The following is a 24,809-nucleotide window of genomic DNA, read 5'->3' on the forward strand; positions in this document are numbered from 1 at the left end:
GGATTGGTGAGACCGTGATAAGCACCTACTACAGACGGAGCTGGACATTGACTTCAGGAAGTGATTAGATTACTTACAGTGTGGAAACAGGCCCTTCGGCCCAACAAGTCCACACCGCCCCGCCAAAGCGCAACCCACCCATACCCCTACATCTACCTATTACCTAACACTACGGGCAATTTAGCATGGCCAATTCACCTGCCCTGCACATCTTTGGACTGTGGGAGGAAACTGGAGCACCCGGAGGAAACCCACGCAGACACGGGGAGAATGTGCAAACTCCACACAGTCAGTCGCCTGAGGTGGGAATTGAACCCGGGTCTCTGGCGCTGTGAGGTAGCAGTGCTAACCACTGTGCCACCGTGCCGCCAATAAACGATCCTTCTGCTGGTGCATTGAACCATGACGGAAACAATCGTGGTTCAATGCACCAGCAGAAGGATGGAATAAAAAGCAAATTCCACTTCTGTAGCACCTTTCTTAAGCTCAGGACATCCCAAAGCAATTTCCAACCAATCTGAACTTTAATTTTTGCTGAAATGTAGGGGCTTGACTGTCAATTTGGACACAGCAAGCTCCCACAAAAGTAAAAATAATTGACAATCCATGTTAGTGATATTGCTCAAGGGACTAACTTTAATTAATATTATTTAACTTCCAGGGTAACTTTACACCTACACCATCTACTCTGGTAAGATCCTCATCCAATTTGCTCTCTCCTGATAACAGGTTCTCAAGGTGGCACACAATACCTAACTGTAGTCTAACTTCATCATCAGCCCTCACCATCTGCGATTTCCTCACAAGTTTACAGTGCTCCTCTAACTCTAACCCCTTCCAGGTCCACCTCCTCACCTCATCAACAAGAGACCAAGTTGTCCCAATTGATATTCTCTCAAATCTGCAAGAACAGGAAATAATCTTGTTGAAGCCTGTAAAATTCTTAAAAGGTTTAATGGGACAGATGCTGTCAGGAAGGTGCCTCTGGCTGGGGCGTCCAAGGCGCAAGGTCACTGTCTCAGATTGAGGAGTTAACTGTTTGGGATTGAGATGGGCTGAGTTATTTTGTCACTCGGAGAATTGAGCTTTCTATTAGAGTTGAAGTGGGAGATGGCAAGGGGCAGGGTAACACTAAGCACTTGGACACACAAGATGGCCGCTGAGCAATAAGTTGGCCACTTGACTCACAAGATGGCCGCCGGACCACAATATGCAGAAACAGCAGAGCAAACACAAATACTGCCTGGGGCCACCAGAATGCCAACACAATGCACTCACCATCTAGCTGATTAGTGTAAGGCGGGTGGGGGAGAGAACACACATGAGTAACCTACACTGCCTGAAGTGTCTGGGTCTAGCCAACACCTTTAATAGAAATGTTAACAGATTGATATGGACTCAATACAAAATGCTAATAGCCAGAGCTGCAGTAGTTGTCCTTCTCAGGAAGAGCGATTAGAGCCCATTACTACACCAATGGACTTCTGCGCAGTCCAATGAAACTGACAATGACCGCTCTGAAATTAACAAAGGCTGCGATGGAACTGACAATGACTGCATTGAAGCTATCAACGATTCTGCAATTATTACAATAAACAAACTATGTTACAGAGACAATAACCTCATCACTGACCTATTACATCACAAAATGTATAAAAGTATCTTGACATATGCTCCAGGTTGAGAGAAGACTCACAGCTGCCCACTGTGCTGTTGGGGTCTCTCTCTCTCTCTCCCCAGAGCTCCAGTATTTCCTTGTGCAATAAACTCTGTCGTTGAATACCGACTCTGACACTAAGGCTGGTGATTTTCCCCACAACAGAGTCATAGAGATGTACAGCACAGAAACAGACCCTTCGCTCCAACTCATTCATGCTGACCAGATATCCCAACCCAATCTAGTCCCACCTGCCAGCACCTGGCCCATATCCCTCCAAACCCTTCCTATTCATATACCCATCTTTTAAATGCTATAATTGTACCAGCCTCCACCACTTCTTCTAGCAGCTCATTCCATACACATACCACCCTCTGCATGAAAAAGTTGCCCCTTAGGTCTCTTTTATACCTTTCCCCTCTCACCTTAAACCTATGCCGTCTAGTTCTGGACTCTCCCAATCCAGGGAAAGATGATGTCTATTTATCCTATCCACGCCCCTCATGATTGTATATCTCTATAAGGTCACCCCTCAGCCTCTGATGGTTCAGGGAAAACAGCCCCAGCCTATTCAACCTCTCCCTGTAGCTCAAATCCTCCAACCCTGGCAACATCCTGTACATATTTTCTGAACCCTTTCAAGTTTCACAACATCCTGCTGATAGGAATGTAAATGATCCATTATTGACTATACTTAAGTCAGAGATTGATCAATTTTTAGATGGAATAAAGGTCATGTGGGAAGGAGGAGATGAGATGGATGATCAGCCACGATGGAATGGCGTGGCAGATTGAAGGGCTGGATGGCTGATAAGGAAATAAAATATTGAGCACTTGACATGAGCTAAAATAGATATATTTATGTATCTATATAGGCTAAACCATATGTTAAATGTCATTCAAGAATCTATGCATTCTATAAGTTTCTCGTTACAAAAGAAATGTGAAGCAGCAAATGTACAGCTTGAATAACGAAACCCAATTCTACACCAAATTATTGTTATTTTAGAGAAGGTTTACATATGGAGTCACTTCAACATTTTAGCAGCAACAGTATGTCTGCTTTACCCAAGATAAAAATCACACAACACCAGATTATAATCCAACAGGTTTATTTGGAAGCACTCGCTTTCAGAGCGCTGCTCCTTCATCAGGAAGGAGTGGTGCTCTGAAAGCTAGTGCTTCCAAATAAACCTGTTGGATTATAACCTGGTGTTGTGTGATTTTTAACTTTGTCCACCCCAGTCCAACACCGGCATCTCCACATCATTACCCAAGATAGGCTTTCAGAAATCAGAATTACATATTTTTCATACAACTCTGCCAGGGGTACAACTATGGTAAAAGTAGCACTACTGGACAGTGTAGTAACAAACATTCCAGTGTTCGACACTCTGAAAGGTTCCATACATCATTCTAACAAGAAGAGACCAACTTCTATATTGGTCTTTACTGCTTCATCGAAGTTCAGGAGTGGAGATGTTCCCCAATGATTGCACAAGGTTCAGCACCATTCATTACTCCTCTGATACTGAAGCATTCCATGAATGAATGCAACAAGATCTGAACAACATCCAGGACACTGAATGCCATTTACAAGTTTGCTCATGACACCACCATGGTCGGTCGAATCTCAGATAGCGACGAAACAGACTACAGACGGGAGGCGGGAAACCTGGAAGAATGGTGCACTGAGAACAACCCAGCTCTCAATGCCGGCAAAACCAAGGAAGTCATTGTTGACTTTCGGTGGGATGTTACTCATGCCCCCCTACACAGGGGTGGAACGAGTGGAGAGTGTCAAGCTCCTGGGAGTGGTCATCAACAAGAAGCTTTCTTGGACTCTTCATGTGGACGCACTGGTTACAAAGGCCCAACAACGTCCTCAGACATCTGAGGAAATTTGGCATGATGGTGAAAACCCTTGCCAACTTTTATAGGTGTACCTTTGAGAGTATTCTGTCTGGATGTATCATTCCCTGGTATGGTAACTGTACCATTCAAGATTGGATACAGAGAATGGTAAACTCGGCCCGGACAATCACAAAGGCCAACCTCCCATCTGTAGAATCCATGTACCACTGTCAAGGAAAGGCCGCCAGCATTCTCAAAGACCCATCCACCCGGGGAATGTTTTTCTACAACCTCGACCATTGGGGAGAAGGTACAGAAGCCTGAACACATGCACCAGCCGGTTTCGTAACAGTTTCTACCCTACTGTTGTTAGAATACTGAATGGACTCAGAAACTCTTATCATTCGCCTGTACCTGTGTTTTTGTTTTTGTCACTGTTTACCTATTATTTACTATCTTTGCTACTTAACTCTATGATCTGCCTGTATTGCTCACAAGACAAAGCTTTTCACTGTGCCCCGGTACACGTGACAATAAATTCAATTCAATTCAACTCAGGATTGGGTTGAAAATTGGCAAGTAACATTCACATCACTCAAATGCCAGGCATTAACCATTTCCAATAAGAGATAATCTAACCACCATCCCTAGACATTTAAAGGTGTTGCCATCACTGAATCCCCCACTATCAACATCCTGGGGGTTATCAATGACCAGAAACCCAGCTGGATACAATGGCTACAAGAGCAAGTTGGAGGGTGGGAATATGTGGCAAATAACTCGTTTCCTGATTTCCCAGAACCTGTCCACTATCTAAAAGGCACAAGCTAGGAGTGTGATGGAATACTCCCCTCTTGCCTGGATGAGTTCAGCTCCAACAACACTCAAGAAGCTTGATACCATCTAGACAAAGCAGCTCACTTGATCAGCAGCACATCCACAAGCATCCAGTCCCATTGCCATTCTTTCACTGTCGCTGAGTCAAATTCCTGGTATTCTCTCCCAAAGGGTATTGCAGGTTTACCTGCAGCAGTTCAAAAAGGCAGCTCACCACCGCCTTCTCAAGGGGCAATTAGGGACGGGTAATAAATGCTGGCCAGCCAATGATGCCCATGTCCAACAAGTAACTATAAAACACTCGAGCCATTGTCACCTCCGATAAAACATTCCTGTTCTCATGTTACCAGCAGTAGTGAGCATACCTCCCCATTACCCTAATAACAAATCCCCTTGCTAAATCTTTTCACTGCTCTCACTGTTGGTGAGATGCCTTCAATCCTCATTGTTCAAGAAAGCTTTTGCTCACCATGTTCAATATGCCTTTATGCAGATGCTTGTCAATTTCTGTCTTTACGCTTGTATGAAGTGCTTGAGAATGTTTTATGACATTAAAGGTGCTCAAACAATGCAAGTTGTTGTTGTAGTATGAGTTAAAGAGTCTCTTACAAGGGTTATGTCTGGCTATTCTTGACCGTGTAAAGTTGCAGCAATGTAACCAGTATTAACTTATTATGATGGAATCTTCAAATATATCTCAAGTATTGCCATAGGTGAGGAAGGCAGAGGGGTGTCAGTCAGTGTGCAGGTGACACACAGACCACGCATGGTCTGTTGTTCGTATCAGGTTCAGGTCTTTCTCAGAATGGGACACTTGCAGCCTGCATTCTCCTACCTTGAGTAGCGCCAGTGCTCAGCGACCTGCTGTGCTGAATCCCGTACCGAGGACACTGTAAGAAACCAGGCCTCCCGAAGCGACAAAGGCTCCTGGAAGAAAGAAGAAAATAAAAGGATGATTACTTTTCTTTTGAAAATGATACTATTGAGAAATAGCTGCTTCATCATGAAGCATCAGACAGTTCCTGAGTGGAGGGCTTTGGAGATATTTCCGAGTGTGTGCACTTGCTCAGGTCACCAGCTCTCAGGCCAAAGTGTGACAGGGTGGATGGGAGCTTTAACTGAACAGGAATGAGCCTACACACTTGTTAAATTAAACTTTCAGGGTCACTGAGGTTGTTTGGTCATAATTAAGACTTACCACATGGTTGAACATTCACACACACCTGAATGCACAATCTCTAACATTCCCTCCTGTACTGATGAAGTAAGTAATGGCTCTGTACATGCTATTACATGGTTTCCAATGCCATGTCCATCCCACAATAGTGACTACACTTCAATAGTGCTCTATTAGTTAAATAGCTCTGGGAAGTTCTGAGGTCATGAAAAGGTGCTAGCAAAATGCAGGATTTTCTTTCCCTTTCCTCCCACAGGCAGTGTCAATTTATAATTAAGTCCTTCATAAAAGAGGCTTATGATTTAATTAGACTGAACATGGAAATGGAATTGTCTGCCACGGAGGTTACTGACTGCACTCAGCTATGAGTGAGACACAGAGTTTAACATCAGTTCAATGGGGTTTAGTGGGCAGGAGGTGGCCGAGTGGTCCTATTACTGACTGCTAATCCAGGGACCCAAGTCATATTCTCGGGAACGGAGTTTGAATCCTGCAATGGCAGGTGGTGGAATTTGAATTCAATCAATGAAAGAAATCTGTAATTATGAATCTAATGGTGACCATGAATCTATTGTCAATTGTTGGAAAAACCCATCTGGATCACTAATCTTCTTCAGAGAAGGAAACTGCCATCCTTATCTGGTCTAACCTACAAACCACCTCAGACCCACAGCGATGTGGCTGACTCTTAATCACCCTCTGGGCAGTTAGGGATGGGCCATAAATGCTGTGAACGAATATAAAAAAGTCTGGGAGATAAAGATTGAACCTTAGCATCACTCAGGGTGACATCAAGAAAAGGCAACGATTGTCTTTGTCAGAGATTGTGGCTGAAACACTGTCCACAGCCAGATTTGAAACTGGGAATCACTTGTTGCTTTCAGGAGCTTAAAATTAATCACATCCATTGCCTTGAACAGAGACACCTTCAGAACATCTGCGCAGTGCTATTACTGCCTAGTTTAAATGCAGCACAATGGTTCGGTTCTCACTGCTGCCGCATAGCGCCAGGGACCCAGATTCGATTCCACCCTTAGGCAACGACATGTGGAGTTTGAAAGTTCCCCCCCTGTGGCAAAAGTGGGTACTGCAGATGCTGGAAACCAGAGTTTGGGTCAGAGAGGTGCTGGAAAAGCATAGCAGGTCAGGCAGCTTCCAAGAAGCAGGAAGATCAACGTTTCGGGCAAAAGCCCTTCATCAGGAATTGTGTCTGTGCGGGTTTCCTCTCACAGACAAAGATGGGTAAATTTGGTGGATGGGCCAGGCTGAATTGCCCAAATATCTAGGGATGTGCATTCAGGTGGATTAGCCTGGGAAACGTGGGCTTATTAGAATAGGGTAGGTCTGGGTGGGATGGACTTTGGAGGTCGGTGCAGACTCAATGGGCTGAATGGCCTGTTTCCATGCTGTAGGGATTCTGTGATTTGAAAGCTGAGAGAGGAGGAGGGACAGGTGATCCAGTCTGTTCTCACTTGTACCTGGTCAGGGGCCTGATCAGCTGCTTCGAGTTCCTGGCCCGGAAACACCGAACTCCAGCAGATCCCGTGTTCCTGGCTCCTGGGGGAGAAAAAAACAATCAAATAAGATGGAACCTTTCCCTTCTATCACCCGGCTATCAGAAACACAAAGTCGAAAATACTTCGAGAGGCAAATATAAAGTTTACAGCAAGTTTTTAAAACAATTTCTAAGAGAATGGGCTGATCCATGACTGTTCCTTTAAGGTATGTTATATTCCTTCCCATTACTACCAGCCCTTCTGTGCTTCCCCTCTGCTGCCTTCCCCACATCCACTCAATACTTTGGACTCAACACTGGATTCATATCACAATGTGAATGCTCTGTGTGAGTCACACCATTCTCTCTCCTGGTAATGGCATCTCCCTCGTGTTTATCCAGCCGAATTGAAACACTGCTGTGCTATTCAGCTCAACCACGGAGTTTCACTCTCCAGGTGAAGAGGTTACTCTGAAGTTTCCCAATGGATTTATTAGTGATTGGCATGTTTTTGTGGTCCTGTGTGTTTGAGACAGCTCCACAAGCAGAAATATTTGCTCCACATTTACCCCATCAACACCCACAAACTAAAGTGCAAGTTGCAATATCTCAGACTGGGATACCAATAGTCAGACAACTTCAAAGCAGAACGCAAAACAAAATGTTGCAGGTGTTAGAATTCCAAAAATAAAAATGGAAAATGCTGAGCAGGTCTGACAGTGTCTGTGGAGAGACACAGAAGCAGAGTTAATATAGGGTCAACAGCAGCTGAACAAGTAGCACTTTACCTTTAACTGCAGTTCCCTATAACACTCAGAATCAGGTTCTACAGTTTCAGATTATAACCTCTTCATTTTGACTGTTTATTCATTCAGGGTCTGCTCTCCAGCCATTCACACCCAATCTGGCCACACCTTACGTTATCCATAGCCCCAAAAATTCCTGCCCTCCCCACCCTGTCACAGATGTTCTTGTTGATACTTCCTCCCTCATGTCCCACCCCCCCCTTCCTTCACTTGCTCAAAACCTGTTGTGTTTCTACCTCTCCTCAGTTTTTACAAAGAGTCACCATCCTGTCAGCACCCAAACCATTAACTCGGTTTCTCTCTCCACAGATCCTGCTGAATTTCTCCAACACTTGTGGTTTTCAATGAACTGGAAGCAGTTTCCTCTCTGTCTGTCGAGAACTGGATGTGAATTTCTCCAAATATTCACCATCTTTGTACCTGTTGGTTAGTATCCACTTTCCCAAGACCCCACAGGTCATAGAGTCATAGAGATCTACAGCTTGGAAACAGACCCTTCGGTCCAACCCCTCCATGCTGACCAGATATCCCAACCCAATCTAGTTCCACCCTTCAGCACCCGGCCAATATCCCTCCAAACCCTTCCTATTCATATACCCATCCAAATGCCTCTTAAATGTTGCAGTTGTACCAGCCTCCTAATGGGTCAGTGTCCCATGTTTAAGGTAGTCATTGAGGAAGCAGCTGCTGATCTACACTGTAGTTAGAGGAAGGGACTGAACGTATGGTCAGAAAGGAAGGTTTTTGGGAGATTTCTGAAGGTGGAGAGTCAGGTTTGGATGGGACAGGGGTCAGAAATCTTCAGTCCCATGGAGATCTGGTAGCTGGAGGTACATGAGGTCTGCGTTTGAGTGTGGACAAGTGTGAAGGGGTTGGGAGTAGTTGGGCGCAAGATTGGAGAAGATTGCAAAGCGATGTCATGGAGAGACATGGGAAGAAGAAGGCAGATTATCAATGTGTGGGGCCATTAGAAATCCACACAAGGCCAATGGGGTGACTGGTTGGGGGAAGTGAGGGGAAGACAAGGCCTATGGGAGTGACTGGTTGGGGGGAGTGAGGGGAAGACAAGGCCTATGGGAGGACAGAATGTGAGCTGCAGACATTTGAACAAACGACAGTCGACACCAGATGCAGCTTAGGAATGTTGGATGTTAGAGAGTTGAACACAGGGATGATGGAGGTGGGCTTGGGGAGGAATCCAAACATTGTTATCCAGATCCTGAAAAGAGATGTAATTGTTTTAGCATAAAGCATTCTGTAGCGGAATTTCAGTGTTCTGTTGCAACACAAGACTCCAATCTGCTGCAAGACACTAAAGGAACATGATTAAAGTTAGATGGGACCCAGTGTTTTAGCACCTACCTGGGAGGGGGACAACGATGCTGGAGGGCTTGTATTCTATTAAAGTCCATTTTAATCTGATCAGTAAATTCTTCCGGCATTGCATTTTGGCATAGCAAGACACCAGTGTTCAGAATCCCCCAACACCTGAAAGAGATATCGAACATTCAGAACTTTATGCACAAGTTAAATGGCCCCGTGACTAAACACAATGCAGACAGGTTCAAGACAATTTTCATGATAAATGGCTGCGTTGCCATCTGCAAACATCCAGAGGTTATGAAAGGCTTCTTTCTGTCACTGTTCAGTGATCCCTGATGGAAAAATCAGGCAAAACTGACTACCTCCAAAATGCACTGGCTTCAATCACAGCTCACGCAACAGCAGCCACACAGTAACATATGGGAGGCTGGTGAGGAATTACAGTGTATGTCAGGCAGTGTGTACAAGGGAATAAGATAAATATACACATCCCCTGCACCTTCCAGAAAACAGCTTTGCTGCGTTGTGCCACTACGTGATCACAATTAAATATTCAACAACTGCTTTGTTTGAACTTCAAAGAAACAATGAGCAACTTGAAACTTGTTTCTGAGGCTACACCTGGAGTACAGTTTTGGTCCTTGCATTTAAGATCGGATATACTGGGGCAGCACACTGACTCAGTCAGTGGTTAACACTGCAGCCTCACAGCGCCAGAGACCCAGATTTGATTCCAGCCTCGGGCAACTGTCTGTGTGGAGTTTGCACATTCTCCCAGTGTCTGTGTGGGTTTCCTCTGGGTGCTGTGGTTCCCTCCCACAGTTCAAAGGCGTGCAGGTTTGGCTGTGCTAAATTGCTCGTAGTGTTCAGGGATGTGGATTAGCCATGAGAAATGCAGAGTTACAGGATTGGGTGGGATGCTCTTCAGAGGGTCAGTATGGACTCAATGAGCTGAATGGCCTGCTTCCACACTGTAGGGATTCTGTGTGGTTCAAAAGAGATTCACAAGGCTGATTCCTGGGATAGAAGGGTTGATTTATCAAGAACAGGTTAGGCCTTTATACATCAGAGGTTAGAAGAATGAGGGGCCATTTTACTGAAATGTACAAGACTCAGAGGGACCTTAGCAGGGTACGTGTTGAGATGACGGTTTCACTCGTCAGAAAATCTCAAACTAGGGGATAGTTCATGAATAAGGGGACACCTTTTTATAAATTAAACTATTTTTCTAATCAACCCACAGGGAGATGTTATTACATACCGTCTGACGTGACCCTGTGTCTCCTAGCTGAGGGATAGGGACAGAATCACTGCAGCACAACTGCCCCTCATTGAAGACAGAAATGTGATGCTCAGAGTTGTGGAAGCTCAGTCACTGGAAGTATTTAAAGCAAAGGAAGGTCAGAGTTTGGAAATTCTCAGAGGAGCTAGCACAGGAGTTGATGCCTGTGGCAGATCAGCCATTGTTTTATTGAAGGGGGCCAGACTGGATGGGCCGAACAGCCTCCTCCTGCTTCTATTTCTTATGATGTTATGTTCTTCTTACAATACAATGCCTTTCATTGCATGGAACATCGAGGAGACATTGCAAATATTTTCGTGACATACATTACTGCCACCAACTCTCACCATGGTGATACTCTCAGTGCATCAAATTTCAATCAAGACACAACATTCCCCAACCTCATATGACTCAGAATCTGCATCAGCACGTTCAGGCAAGCAGAGGTTTGAAGGTGCCAATGCTACTTTCTTGGAAGTCACTTTACTGCATTGCAAGTTTGAACAATTCACTGGCAATTCCACTTAAATTATCATCTCGGGCGGTGCTTAGTGGTTTATCAAGACCAGAGATCAGGCCAGCAAGTGGGGCCTATTCTTCAGACACAGCAATAGGTAAAGTCACCAGTGGTGAAGCAAATCCAACCAGGGATGCTGAAGAGGTCAGAGTTGGAGGGACACAGATATCTTCAGCAAGGGACTTTACCCCTTGATGCAGGGACCCATGACCGGGGGGGGGGGGGGCAGAGATTTAAGGGAAGGGGCAGGACAAACAGAGAGGACGTGAGGAAAATTGCTTTCACCCAGTATTTAGATGTAAACTAGTGATGCCAAGACATACAAGACTATGAGCTAAAGTGCTGGAAAATGGGATCAGAAGAGAGAGGTTGGTGTTTTGACTGACACAGACTCAATGGTCTGAAGGGCCTTTTCCCAATCTCCATGACTCTGTGATCTCCAGCGGGTTGTAGGGTTGGAGCAGATTTAAAAGGGAGGGAGGGGAAAGGCTTTGGACAGAACTGGAAAACAGTGAGAACGTCAATGTCTGGTTAAACCAGGAGCCTGTATAGGGCACTGGTGAGGCCGCACCAGGAGTACTGTGTACAGTTTTGGTGTCCTTATTGGAAAAGGACACACTGGCACCACAGAGGATGCAGAGGAGGTTCACCAGGTTGATTCTGGAGTTGGCTCATGGGGAGAGATTGAGTAGACTGGGACTATACTCATTGGAATTTAGAAGAAGGATTGGGGATTCTTATAGAAATGTTTAAAATTATAAAGGGAATAGATAAGGTAGAAGCAGGGAGGTTGTTTCCACTGTCACGTTAAGCTAGAACCAGGAGACATAGCCTAGGGGAGCAAGTTTAGGATTGAGTTGAGGAGGAACTTCTTCACCCATAGGTTTGTGACTCTGTGGAATTCCCTGCCCAGTGAAACAGTTGAGTCTTCCCTGTTGAATGTTTTTATGGCAAAGATAGATAGATTTTTGAACGGTGAGTAAGTGGAACAGTGGGCAAGTGGAGTTGAGTCATGGAGATCAGCCATGATCTATTGAATGGCGGAGCAGGCTTGATGGGCCAAATGGCCTACTCCTGCTCCTGGTTCTTGGGCGCGTGGAATGCACTGCCAGTGGTGGTAGTAGAGTCAGATACACGAGAGACATTTAAGCAATTTTTGGATAGGCACATGGCTGACAGTAAAATGAAGGTTAGTTTGATCTTAGAGTAGCATAAAAGGTCGGCACAACATCGAGGGCCAAAGGGCCTGTACTGTGCTGCTCTGTTCTTATGTTCTGTGCTGTCAGCAAATACAGGAGCACTGAGTGAATGGAGGGAGTGAGGATATGAACAGCATAATAGGGGCTGTTGTGGTATAGCGGTAGATTCCCTACCTCTCAGCCAGGAGGCCCACTTTCAAGTCCCAGCTGTGCCAGAGGTGTGTCATAACATCCCAGAACAGGTTAATTCAGAACCTCTCCTGGATGAACCCATATCTTTGGGGGTTGGAAGATGGAAAGTTGTCTGCTCCACTGAAGGTTTTAAACTGACTTACCAGCTAAAAGTGTAAACAGGGAAGTCTTGTGGACAGATAAAGTTCACGACCCCCCACTGCAAACACTGGCCTCTTTAAATACAAGTTTCAAATCAAAGATGATAGCCTCAGATGTGGCCACAATACGTGCTCAGACTGAAAGCAAGCTAAGCAAATAATAAACCCCATTAAATCTTGGAGGCATCTACAAACAAAATATTGCCAGACAAGAACAAAAAGCTAGTCTTCAACACCAAAGGCTAGTAATCCCCTGCCAAGTCTAGACTTGTGTGGGGCCCTTTGATGGCAAACGCTGGAGCTAGAAGAGTAAATAAGAGCAGCTTGATGTGGACAGCCAAAGGATCGGGGAGGTGACTGGTTCCACAGGGAGAAAGCTCTTCGAACATTTCTGTCAGTCAATGGAATCATAATTTGGAGATGCTGGGGTTGGACTGGGGTGTACAAAGTGAAACATTATACAACACCAGGTTATAGACCAATAGGTTTAATTGGAAGCACACTAGCTTTCGGAGCGCTGCTCCTTCATCAGGTGATTGTGGGGGACACAATTGTAAGGCACAGAATTTATAGCAAAAATTTACAGTGTGATGTAACTGAAATTATACATTGAAAAAGACCTTGATTGTCTGTTGAGTTTTTCATCTGTTCGAATACCATGAAAGAAGTGAAACTATGTAAAATTTCAATGTATAATTTCAGTTACATCACACTGTAAATTTTTGCTATAAATTCTGTGTGTTAGGATTGAGCCCTCCACTACCACCTGATGAAGGAGCGTCGCTCCGAAAGCTAGTGCTTCCAATTAAACCTGTTGGACTATAACCTGGTGTTGTGTGATTTTTAACTTTATCAATGGAATCAGGAAGCTTCGTTAAGATTGATGGGTCTTTAAGACTTTAAGTTTTTGCTTAGTATCCTTTCTATCATGATGAGAAGGATTTCAGAAATTCCAAAAAGATTCACAGGTATCTCTGCAAACAATCCAAAACCAAGTGAGATGAAGTTTAAGATGGTTAGTCCAGAGATTGCAATCAATGTATCTGAATTTTATTTGCGGGAATGTTGCTCACCATGAGAAAAATAAGTATTTTGTCATTCTAACTCCTTGTTTGATAACAACAGAGTGTGTGGTTCATTTGCACTGATTAGGTGGTTAAAAGCATGACCCCAAATCTCTGGTCAATTGTTTTTATCTCTCTATATCTCTGCACTGTTCCAATGTAACTCAGGAAACAGCATGTCAACAAGCCAAGCACCTCACAGACCTCTGGGCTCAACATTGTTGAGACCAACTTGACATTGTTGTCCAATGTCAGAGTTTTCTGTTGGGCATCATGGTAACCAGTGACCTCCTTAATACTCATCTTTTGTTTCTTTAATTCTCCCATTGCCATCTCCCTTCGTCTGGTACTATCATCGCTCCTGTTTTGCTGAGTCACCCTAACCTCTGCTCAATCACAATCGTCCTCCTTTGTTCTTTTCCTGTCCCTTCTCACACTTACTTAAAAACTGGTCAACTCCAACATCCTCTGGTTCTCTGATGAAAAACCTTCATTGATCTGAAGGGTAAACTCTATCTTTCCCTCCACAAGATATTCCTGGCAGAGGGGCCTACAGATTAAGGCTTTCCTGTACATGGATGACATTGCCATTTTCTGCTCAGATCTGCTGTCCGTGCACAGACTCATGTGCATATAGGACCAGTTTGAATGGGCCTCGGGGGTCAAGGTAAATCGAGGCAAGAGCGAGGAACTGGGCCGACCAATCCTTCATCCCCTTCACCGTCAGGACTGACCATTTGAAGGTGCTGGGTATTTGGTTTGAGGGGGGCTGGGGCATGCGCCAAGTCTTGGGAGGAGTGTATCAGGAAAGTGAGGCAGAAACTGGGCAGATGGAAGCTACGGTTGCTCTCCATCGTGGGAAAACACCTGGTCATCAGGTGTGAGGCACTGTCAGTGTTGTTATACATGGCATAGGTCTGGTCTATTCCCAGAACCTGAGCCTTTGCAGTCACCCAGGCCATCTTCCATGTTATACGGAGATCAAAGATGAACCGGGTCCGAAGGGAATACTCAGAGTAGTTGGACCGTTCCATATCACCTGTCCTTCATGAAGGAGTTTATGAAGAAAAGCACCTTTGACCACAAGTCCATCAGGAAGTGGTCAGCATGTAATGTCCTTAAGACCCTTTGGGAAAAGGAGAGGGCGGATCCTGTCGAGCCATTCCCTGGGCAGACTGTCATCGCCAGAACTTTCCAACAAGCACCAAGGCATGGCTTGGCTGGCGGTGAGAAGGGCTCTGCCTGTGAGATCCTTTATGCACGCTCGGACTCTCTCCTGCACCGCATGCTGCCCTCGAAGTGGCTGCGGGAGGGACGAGACTGTCACACACCTCCTTCTGGAATGTGCCTATGCAAAGGAAGTCTGGAGAGGAATGCAGTGGTGTTTGTCGAGGTTCATCCCGAGCAGCGCCGTGACGTGGGACTCTGTGCTGTACAGTCTGTTCCCCGGGGCGCAGGCCGAGACAAACATCAACTGTGCCTGGAGGATCATCAAGTCGGTGAAGGACGCTCTTTGGGCGATCTGAAACCTGTTGATCTTCCAGCTGAAGGAGTTGACCCCGACTGAGTGTTGTGACTGAGCACATTCCAAGGTCCAGGACTACATGTTGAGGGATGTGCTGAAGCTTGGGGCAGCTGCCGCCAAGACGCGGTGGGGAAAGACCACTGTGTAATGTCTGCCCACCAAAGAAGAATGGGGGCCCATGCAGTAAGTGGGCTCCGCTGAAGCCTCAGCTAAATACATGGATAGTTAACGTACAGACCTATATATACGAATGATTAATTCCGATCTCTGTATGTAAAGAAATGCAAGGTGCACCTATGAATGGCACCACCAATTGTACAGATCAAAATATTTTATGAATAAAGTATATTTTTGAAATTAAAAAAAATGCTAAACCTCCGGAAGATTCCCTTCATGTACGGAATTTATAATTCACTTCAGATTAATTCAGTGAATGAACTCTGGAATAACCTCTTGAATTTGCTTCCTGATCCTCTCTATCTGCCCCTTTGACCAAGCCTTGTGTCACCTGCCTGAATGTCTTGAAGTGGCTGCGTGTCAGATTCTGTTCAATGAGATTCATTTTACTATGTCAAGGTGCTATGTAAATGCAAGTTGTTGCTTGGGGAGCAAATGGAAAAGAGCACATCAGTGAATCTTTAGAGGTTGATTGAAGTGAAGGATAGTGGTAAAACCCAACTAGTTACAACTGACCAATCTATCATCTTCATCACTTCCCAGAACCTAGCCACTATCTACAAGGTACAAAGTCAGGAATGTGATGGAAGACTCCCCACTTGTCTGGCTGGGTGTAACTGCCATAATATTTAGGAAGCACAACACCAACCAGAACAAAGCAACCCAATGGATTGACATCCCTCCACCAGCACCGCACACTGGCAGCACTGGGTCCATTTTGAGAAACACTGCAGCAACTGGGAAATCCTCCCTCACTGGCACCTTCTGAACCTGCACGTGCTACACCTCGATGGACGAGGGCAGCAGATACATGGGAACACCACCCCCTGCAAGTTCCACTCCAAGCCACCCACCATCCTGACTTGGAAATGTATCACCGTTCCTTCACTGTTACTGCACCAGAATCCTGGAATTCACTCCTTGGGTTTCTCTGCACACGGACGCAGAAGTTCAAGAGGGTTCAAGACCATATTCCCCATGGGCAATTAGGATAGGCAATAAATGGTGGCTCGGCCAGCAACTAACTCCCCTGAAAAAAAAACTTCCTTCAAGATCTCAGCACCACCTCGACAGAAAGCAATTTGCCCACAACCTTCCCTCACCCTCTCACAGCTTTAATTACCAACCTTTGGTGTCTCTGTTTCTGCTGTCAAAATCCGTCAATTGAATAACCATGATCCAATATCAAACCGCTCTGCACACTCCAGACTAATTGAATGAACAGTAAGCAATTTACCCAGTCCACTCAAACAATCACAATTAAGTGTCACATAAGCACCACCTTATAATGAAAACTTCCTGCAACTGCTATCCAATTCTGGTTGGAACAGGCGTAGAGTTGGTTTTTACATACGTCTTCGGATACCTTAAGGGCGTGCAAACATCTTATGCAAGTTTGCTTTTTTCTAAAGGTTGTAGATATTTAAAATTGTTTTTTAAATGTTCGAAGTATTTCCACACATTGCAGGACCTGTGGGGGCACAGCTCAGCTTTGCCTTTAAAGTGGAAACAATCTTCAGATACTCCTACAAGTTTGTACAACACACTCTAATTGCCTTTATTCAATTTTCTTTAAGCTACTAACAGAGTTTGGGGCTCTTGTCTCAGCTTTCTGGGGTACCTCAGCTACACGCTGATTCTTGACCCGGGGACAGAAGGTTCACATGCTACTGGGTCCTCAAATACAATCCTACTAAACTCAGTTGTGCTGCAGTCCAACACTCATTTTATGACAAGGAGCAACAGTTTGGAGTGAAAAAATGATCCAACCAATCTCCTCCCTTTATCCACAAGTACTGAAAATAATAGTTGCTATTTTGTCGTGGCTATCAGTACAAGGCAGGAATTGCACTGACATTTTCTTTGTTCGATGGTTGGGTGTGACATTGCCAGCCGGCCTGACTCACTCTGCCAGAGGGTACCTGGCTTTCACCAGGAATTAACTTGCTGTTTCTCTGGCAACGGATCTTAGACACAGTCATTCAAATTGAGTACTGGATGAATGCATAGAGAGTTGAGCGAGAGGTGGAGAAATACTCTTATAAGGATCATAACAAGGTCTAGATGCTGTCACCCATGACAATCCTGTTTCAACTTGTACCAGAACAGTAGATCCACAGGACACAGCTTGTTCTGAAAGCTGGAGTATGGCGGAGTAATTGCAAAACAACAGAAACAATATTCCAGTCAGCAGTCAATATTGAACAAGCTCCTAGCAGTGAGAGTGGAAGGAGAGTTAAGATTGCTTCATTCAAATGCAAATTTTGGGATACACAAATTGAGACATGATGCATGTATGGTTTGGAAGGAACAAATGACTTTAGACTGATTCCCTGATGGTCTAGTGGTTAGGATTCAGCGTTTTCACCGCCGCAGCCCGGGTTGGATTCCCGGTCAGGGAACGGTTGCTTTCTTAAATTACATCCGTTAATGTATTAGCTTGTCAGGATGGCTGAGTGGTCTAAGGTGCCAGATTCAAGGAGTGTTAGTTCTTGCCTTACATCAAGGCTAGTGAATAAGGGTGGCACGGTGGTTCAGTGGTTAGCACTGCTGCCTCACAGCACCAGAGTCCCAGGTTCAATTCCAGCCTTGGGTTACTGTCTATGTGGAGTTTGCACATTCTCCCTGTGTCTGCATGAGTTTCCTCCGGGTGCTTCGGTTTCCTCCCACAGTCCAAAGATGTGCAGGCCAGGTGAATTGGCCATGCTAAATTGCCCGTAATGTTAGGTGCATTATTCAGAGGGAAGTGGGTCTGGGTGGGTTACTCTTTGGAGGGTTGGTGTGGACTGGTTGGGCCTGTTTCCATGCTGCAGGGAATCTAATCTAATCAAAGTTCTCCAATGTTCCGGAACTACCTTTCGAAAAGCATTGTGGGTCAACCTACAGCACATGGACCGTAGCTATTTAAAGAAGGCAGTTCACCCCCCCACCTAGGAACAGGCAATAAATGCTGGCCAGTCAGCAATGGCCACATCCCACGAGTGAATTTTTAAAAAAATCAGGTTTTCCATACCTTATTTCTGAATCATTTCTAGCCTCATTCAGATTAATCATTGATCAATCAAGAACTCCTTTGTCATTGTATCATGCAACCACCAGGATTGTGGAAGGAGTTTAGAAATAGATGGATCTTGGGCTTCCAATGTTGTTGTTATTTAAATGGATGAGAGAGGACATTTAGTTTAATACACCCACACCTCCTGAACTTCACTCTATTCATGGTATTATTCCTTATCTTACTAATCCAGAGACCCAGGTAAAGTTCTGACAACTCAGGTTTAAACCTTGCTGTGGCAGATGAGATTTGAATTCAATCATTTTCTTAAAACTCTGGAATGAAAACTCTAATGATGACCATAAACTATCATATAGACTCGACTAAAAGTCACTCTCTTGTAAAAGTCGATCCCTAATTGTGGCCAAAAGATCTAGAATTTTTCATATATCGCGTGCAAAAAGTCAACCCTTGTTCTTCACAGATAACAGATCAACATTTGTGAGTCATGTTATTATCCTGTTCATAAATGTTAAGATGAGGAAATGAATTTTCTTTTTAAGTTATTCTGTGATTTGATGTACAATTCACACCAATTTGGCACACAAGTTTAAGATGCATCAGGGTCAGAGTTAGGTGTCAACAAACCTTGTGGAATACAGTCATATACCTAGTTGAGGTTTTGAAATTTCTTCTTCATTTTGTGTAAAAACTACCCCCCCCCCCAGAAAAAACAAACAACATATGGCAGCATTTAAACTGAAAATTATTGAAGTTGCAGAGAACACAAATGATTGTGTAGCAGCAAGAGAATTTTGTGTTTTAGGGAAACTAGTGAGAGACTGGAGAAAGATATCAAAGCAACTTCAGACAATGCTGAATCAAAAGTGTGTCAACAGAGGTGAACCCAGCAAGTGGCCACAATGAGAGAATAAAAGTTGTTGAGCGGGTACTTGAAAATCGTCAAAATGGAAAATGTGAAGCCACCTGAATCCACGTGCAAAATGAATTAAAGAAGGATGGAATTTCGGATTTTAAGGCAAGTGCAGAATGGTCCACAAGGATCATGAGAAAGCATGACTTAGTACTTTGGCAGAGAATTAAGATTGCAAAAGGCTGCCTGCTGAAGATAAGGTATTATGGTTTCACCAGTGTGTAATTGAAATTGGCAGAAGGAATGCTACAAGTTATCATGCACTGGAAACATGGACAAAATACCTATTACTGTCGACATGCCGAAGAATCAAACTGAGAACCAAAAAGGAGAAAAACAGTAATGGCGAGAACCACCGGCCATGAGATAAAGTAGGTTTACTTCAGTTCTTTCTTGTACGGCTGATGGCATGAAGTTACAACCAACGGCTGTTTTTAAGAGAACAACTTTACCAAAGGAGACATTTCCAAAAGGAATTGTCGTCCTTGTGCATCCACGAGGCTGGATGGATGAAGGTGGATGCAACATCAATAGTTTTCAGTTTAAATGCTGAAACTGCATTTGTTCAGCAACAAAATGCAAAAGTTGTTTGTTTTTTTCTAGAGGGAATTTATACACAAAATGAAGAAGAAATTTCAAAACTTCAACTAGGAATCTGACTGTATGGATTAAGGAAGTTTGGAACTTATGAACTGGTGGACTACACAAGGAAAAGAGTTTGCTTGTCTGGGACCAGGTTTGATCCCATCTAGTGAAGAAAGATGGTGCCAACAACCAATCACATAACAGTGATGTAGCTGTAATTCCTGGCAAACTTACAAGTGTTTTGTAACCAATAGATGTTGGTATCAATAAACCAGTTAAGGACATGATGAGAACAAAGTGGAATAACTGGATGCCTGATGCAGAAAAGCATACGTGAAAGGAGGCAGTAAGTGGGCTCCATCACTGCCACTGATCTCTGAATGGACTGATGGTTCATGGAAGAAAATAAAAGCTCACACTATATTCAATTCATTCAAGAAACGTGGAATTTAGAATCCAATAGATGGTCCAGAGGACAATTCTCCACGGGATAACGGATGAAGAAAAAGCAAATTATGTGCTACCGCAAACTACGTACAGCGTGGGTGAACAGCATCGATATGGTCTGATTCATCCTGATGTTTATGAAGCTTTATTCGTTCTGAAGGTGTTGAACAGTGTGATTTTTGTTTCTCCTGTCTTTATCTGGTAATTTGTTGTGTATTTTTCTTTATTTGTTGAGAGATCAATTGGGCTTCTGCTAATGACATGGTATTTTGGACTATAGCATGAATTTCAGCCCTTCAGAAGTAGTAGCCATGTAATAGTCAACCCCATAAATTTAACCTTAAAAATAGTCTAAATAAATTCAACGTTTCCGCGAGTATATACGGTGTTGCCAATTGTCAGAAAAACTCAACTGGTTCACTAACAGAGAAAGAAATCTGCCATCCTTATCTGGTCTGGCCTACATTTGACTCTAGACCTACAGCAATGTGGTTGACTGTTAACTGCCCTCTGGGCAATTAAGGATGAGCAAGAAATGCTGGTGCAGCCTGTCCTGCCTGCATCCCTACAAATGAATGTAAAAAAAAAGTAGCTATTGCAAATACTCAGCAATTAATTGAATCCAAAATTAGAATATGTTTATTTTTACTCTTTGAGCTGTCATCGTGCTTCATGTTGGAACTGAATTTATGATGTTGCAATCCAGCTCCAGCTTTAAGCATGTGCAGGAAAAGATCTGCCAACCCTGCCTACCCCCAGCATGGCCACAGGGAACACAGGAAATCAAGGCTGTCCAAACCATACAAGCAACACCCAGAATGCCTCAGCATTGACCAAACAGGCTGACAAGGGAAATAACCAGACTTGACCACAGTCACTCGCAGACCAGGGAATACACTTCCCAAGACAAACTAACAATAAGCTTCCTGGACCTGATCACCACAGCTGTCCCAAAGCCCTAAGGGCAGTTGCATACCCCAGTGATACCAAAGTCACACAAAGGACAGGTCAGATGAGAGGCACCAGAATACCTCACTCACAGGAGAAAAACAATGGAAACACCTTACTGTTTCAAAAGAAACATTCTCACCTACCCTCGAAGAGAGCTGGAATCACCTGATCCCATCAAGAACTGTTTGATGCTGTCCGGAAGTTACATTGTATTGACAATCAGGACATTCTTCTGATAAATGTTTCACAGTTATCACCAGAGTAACTGGATTACTTAATTTTCAAATACATTGTATTTTCCCCATTTTAATTAACCTCATTGTACAAGATTCCTATAAAACCTGACTTGATTCTCAGCTCGAGAAAGAGAGCTTCAGTTACCTGGACAGATTGTCGGTGCTGTTTCAGCTTAGTCAATTTCTCTTCCGCAATACCACCGTACTAATAAACTGTTTGTTAATTTCACTTCCATCTGAGGTTTATGATCTCTACTTAATTTCGCCGACAGCACGTAAACAGCCTGAACAGCTATTAAAGAATGGAAGAGCCTTGCTCTCTTGCTCTCTGAGTGACCCTACCAATGCCCCAGCAACATTCAGGCTTCAGAATCCAGGCCCTGAGGTAATCAGAGAGACACAAAGGATGACGAATCCATCCCCTCTCACTGGTCCCATGTTTCCAAAATAGGACAGAAGGGAGAGACAAGGAGGAAATTGGAGAAAGGAAGATAAAGGTGGGGAGGGTGAAGAGAACTTGAAGAAATGGCCAGCCAGTATTCATGTGCAAACTTGTGCTCAAATTCTCATGCCTAAAGCTTTTCAGATCAGAATTTAACATTATCCCAACATAAGAGAAATAGGCGGGGGTGGGGTGGGGTAAAACAGACTAATTTCGAAAATGGATTATTAATTTCAGGTTATTATAAATCCTGGTTTTAACAGTTCTCTCAACAAACAGGTAGTTTTATACAAAGCTGATAGAGAATCCTGCCATTAGGAAACAGGACAACTCCCTGTTCTCACTTTGATGGGATAAGGGTGCTGTGGGGTTGGAAACGTGTGTCAAATTCCACGCTGAGTGAGATGATAATAAATTCAACATTTCAGGATGCGAAATCTGTTTTTAAAAGGATTCAATCATGGTGGAAAAATGCAAGCGTAATTATAATGATGAGATTGAAAAGTCAACTATATCAGAACTGCATCGAGTCTGAAACGGTAGGAATCAACTTGACACAAATACTTTGACCTCTCCAGCAACTTTCACAATCTCAGAGACATTTACAGCACAGGAGGCCATTTATCCCATCACATCTGTACCAGCCAAAAGTCTGACTAGATTACTTAGTGAGGAAACAGGCCCTTCAGCCCAACAAGTCCACACTGACCCTCTGAAGAGCAACCCACCCTCCTACATTTACCCCATTCACCCAACACTATGGGCAATTTAACATGGACAATTCACCTAACCTGCACGTTTTTGGACAGTGGGAGGAAACAGGAACACCCAGATGCAGGGAGAATGTGCAAACTCCACACAGACAGTTGCCTGAGATGGGAATTGAACCCAGGTTTCTGGCGCTAGAAGGCAGCAATGCTAACCACTGTGCTGCATGTCAAGGGAACTACAATCGTCCCCTTTTACTGATCTTGAGCCATATTACCTGGAAGTAGGTGAATATCTAAATCTGACTGAAAAGGTGCAAGAGTTTCTGACCTGGCCACCCTTTGAAGCAGTGAGTTCCAGACTTGCACCACTCAGTTAAAATATTTCTCTTACATTGAAAGGTAGAAAATAGGTGTAAGACTAGGCCATTTAGCCCTTTAAGCCTGCTCCACCATTCAATATGATCATGGCTGATCATCCAACCCAGTCCCTATGATCCCTTTGACTCTCAATTCCCCCTTTAGCCTGCTATCTCTTAACTCAAAGTTATTGATATCTCTACAAATGGGGAAAGTACTGTTACATCCTCCTTATTTGTGTCCCTCATAATCTCATACACCTCTGTCAGGACCCTTCTCATACTGTCCCAAAGTCAATGAAGTGGTGCAGAAACAATTTACAAGGATGTTGCCAGGGTTGGAGGATCTGAGCTACAGGGAGAGGCTGAACAGGCTGGGGCTGTTTTTCCTGGAGCGTTGAAGGCTGAGGGGTGACCTTATAGAGGTTTATAACATTTGAGGACTCTAGGCCTATACCCAATGGAGTTCTGAAGGAATGAGGGGGATCTAATTGAAACATACAGAACCCTGAATGGCCTGGACAGAGTGGATGTTGGGAAGGTGTTTCCATTGGTAGGAGATACTAGGGCCAGAGGACACAGCCTCAGAGTAAAGGGAAGACCTTTCAGAATGGAGAGAAGGAGAAACTTCTTCAGCCAGAGAGTGAGGAATCTGCGGAATTCATTGCCACAGAAGGTTGGGGAGGCCAGGTCATTGAGTATGTTTAACACAGAGATAGATAGATTCTTGATTGTCAAGGGGATCAAGGGTTATGGGGAGAAAGCAGGAGGATGGGGTTGAGAAACGTAGCAGCCATGCATCATTTTCAGCAGACAGACTCAATGGACTGAATGGCCTAATTTCTGCTCCTATGACTTCTGGCCTGGAGGCACGAATAGTGTAAAGAGACCAGGTCTTTTCCCTGGGGCGGGGGAGTCCAGAACTAGAGGTCATAGGTTTAACGTGAGAGGGGAAAGATTTGAAAGGGACCTAAGGGGTAACTTTTTCACACAGAGGGTGGTATGTGTATGGAATGAGCTGCCAGAGGAAGTGGTGGATTCTGGCACAATTACAGCATTTAAAAGGCATCTGGATGGGTATATGTATAGGGGAGGGTTTGGAGGGATATGGGCCGGGTGCTGGCAGGTGGGACTAGATTGGGTTGGGATATCTGATCAGCATGGATGGGTTGGACCAAAGGGTCTATTTCCATGCTGTACATCTCTATGACTCTCAGTACATTTTGGAGAGTAGCTAGTGTTGTGGGAGGCTGTGTTTTAGCCAGACCTGCTCAGAACACATGCTTGTTGCCAGAGCAAGTCAAATCGGCAGGGTTCCAGTTTGCTAAAGGTGGGGCAGGTCAGCATGAACAGCCCATGGGAGGGTGGGTTTTGATTTCTGTTCCAGCTGATGGGGATTCTGATCCATTCTGGGTCAGGTCTGTCATACTCAGTTGTCTACCTGAGGAGGTACTGTAGATGAAAGGGGTAAATATTGAGGAGAGCCCTCTCTGTGCTCGTACCCTGCGAGGCGGCAGACACACAAGGGTCATGCTTTAACATCCCCATCTGAAAATCCGTGTCTTGGACATTGCAGCACCCCCTGAGTGCTCCTACCCAGGAGAGAAGGCATTACCTCCCGCACCACAGGAGACTGGGGAGAATTACAGCGACGTACAGGAACAGAGACGGGGGGGAATGAAATTTGCTCGTTCTCATCTAACGACCAAAGAGATACAACTTTTGACATGAAAACTTCAGGCAAACTTCTTATAGTTTACGAAACTACAGCTAAAACCTTTCAGAGCAGTTCCAAAAAGTTACCTTGAGTTAACGGTTTCACTGGGGTTCTGCACTGACAGCAGGAACTGGCTCTGCACAGAGAGAGAGAGAGAGAGTGTTACTGCTGATCAGTCAGCAGCCGGTATC

At 44.4% G+C, this 24,809-nt stretch overlaps 1 protein-coding gene across 9 annotated transcripts in view; it reads right to left on the reverse strand.

Annotated features, from left to right (window-relative positions):
- nlrx1 (NLR family member X1) overlaps positions 1-24,809 on the reverse strand; it is a 55,367-nt gene that overhangs the window by 18,330 nt on the left and 12,228 nt on the right. For 5 of the 9 annotated variants that reach the window (XM_072593412.1, XM_072593413.1, XM_072593414.1 and 2 more), the window contains 4 exons: positions 24,705-24,754; positions 9,189-9,314; positions 7,004-7,082; positions 5,184-5,275 (listed from right to left, as the gene is read on the reverse strand). In XM_072593412.1, the coding sequence (XP_072449513.1) occupies positions 5,184-5,275; positions 7,004-7,082; positions 9,189-9,273 (256 nt within the window). In that variant the 5' untranslated portion in view covers positions 9,274-9,314; positions 24,705-24,754. The remainder of the gene's footprint in view (positions 1-5,183; positions 5,276-7,003; positions 7,083-9,188; positions 9,315-24,704; positions 24,755-24,809) is intronic. The other 4 variants (XM_072593419.1, XM_072593417.1, XM_072593420.1 and 1 more) reach the window with 1 other exon arrangement.

The sequence above is a fragment of the Chiloscyllium punctatum genome, chromosome 23, assembly GCF_047496795.1.
Source record: "Chiloscyllium punctatum isolate Juve2018m chromosome 23, sChiPun1.3, whole genome shotgun sequence".
Lineage (NCBI taxonomy): Eukaryota > Metazoa > Chordata > Chondrichthyes > Orectolobiformes > Hemiscylliidae > Chiloscyllium > Chiloscyllium punctatum.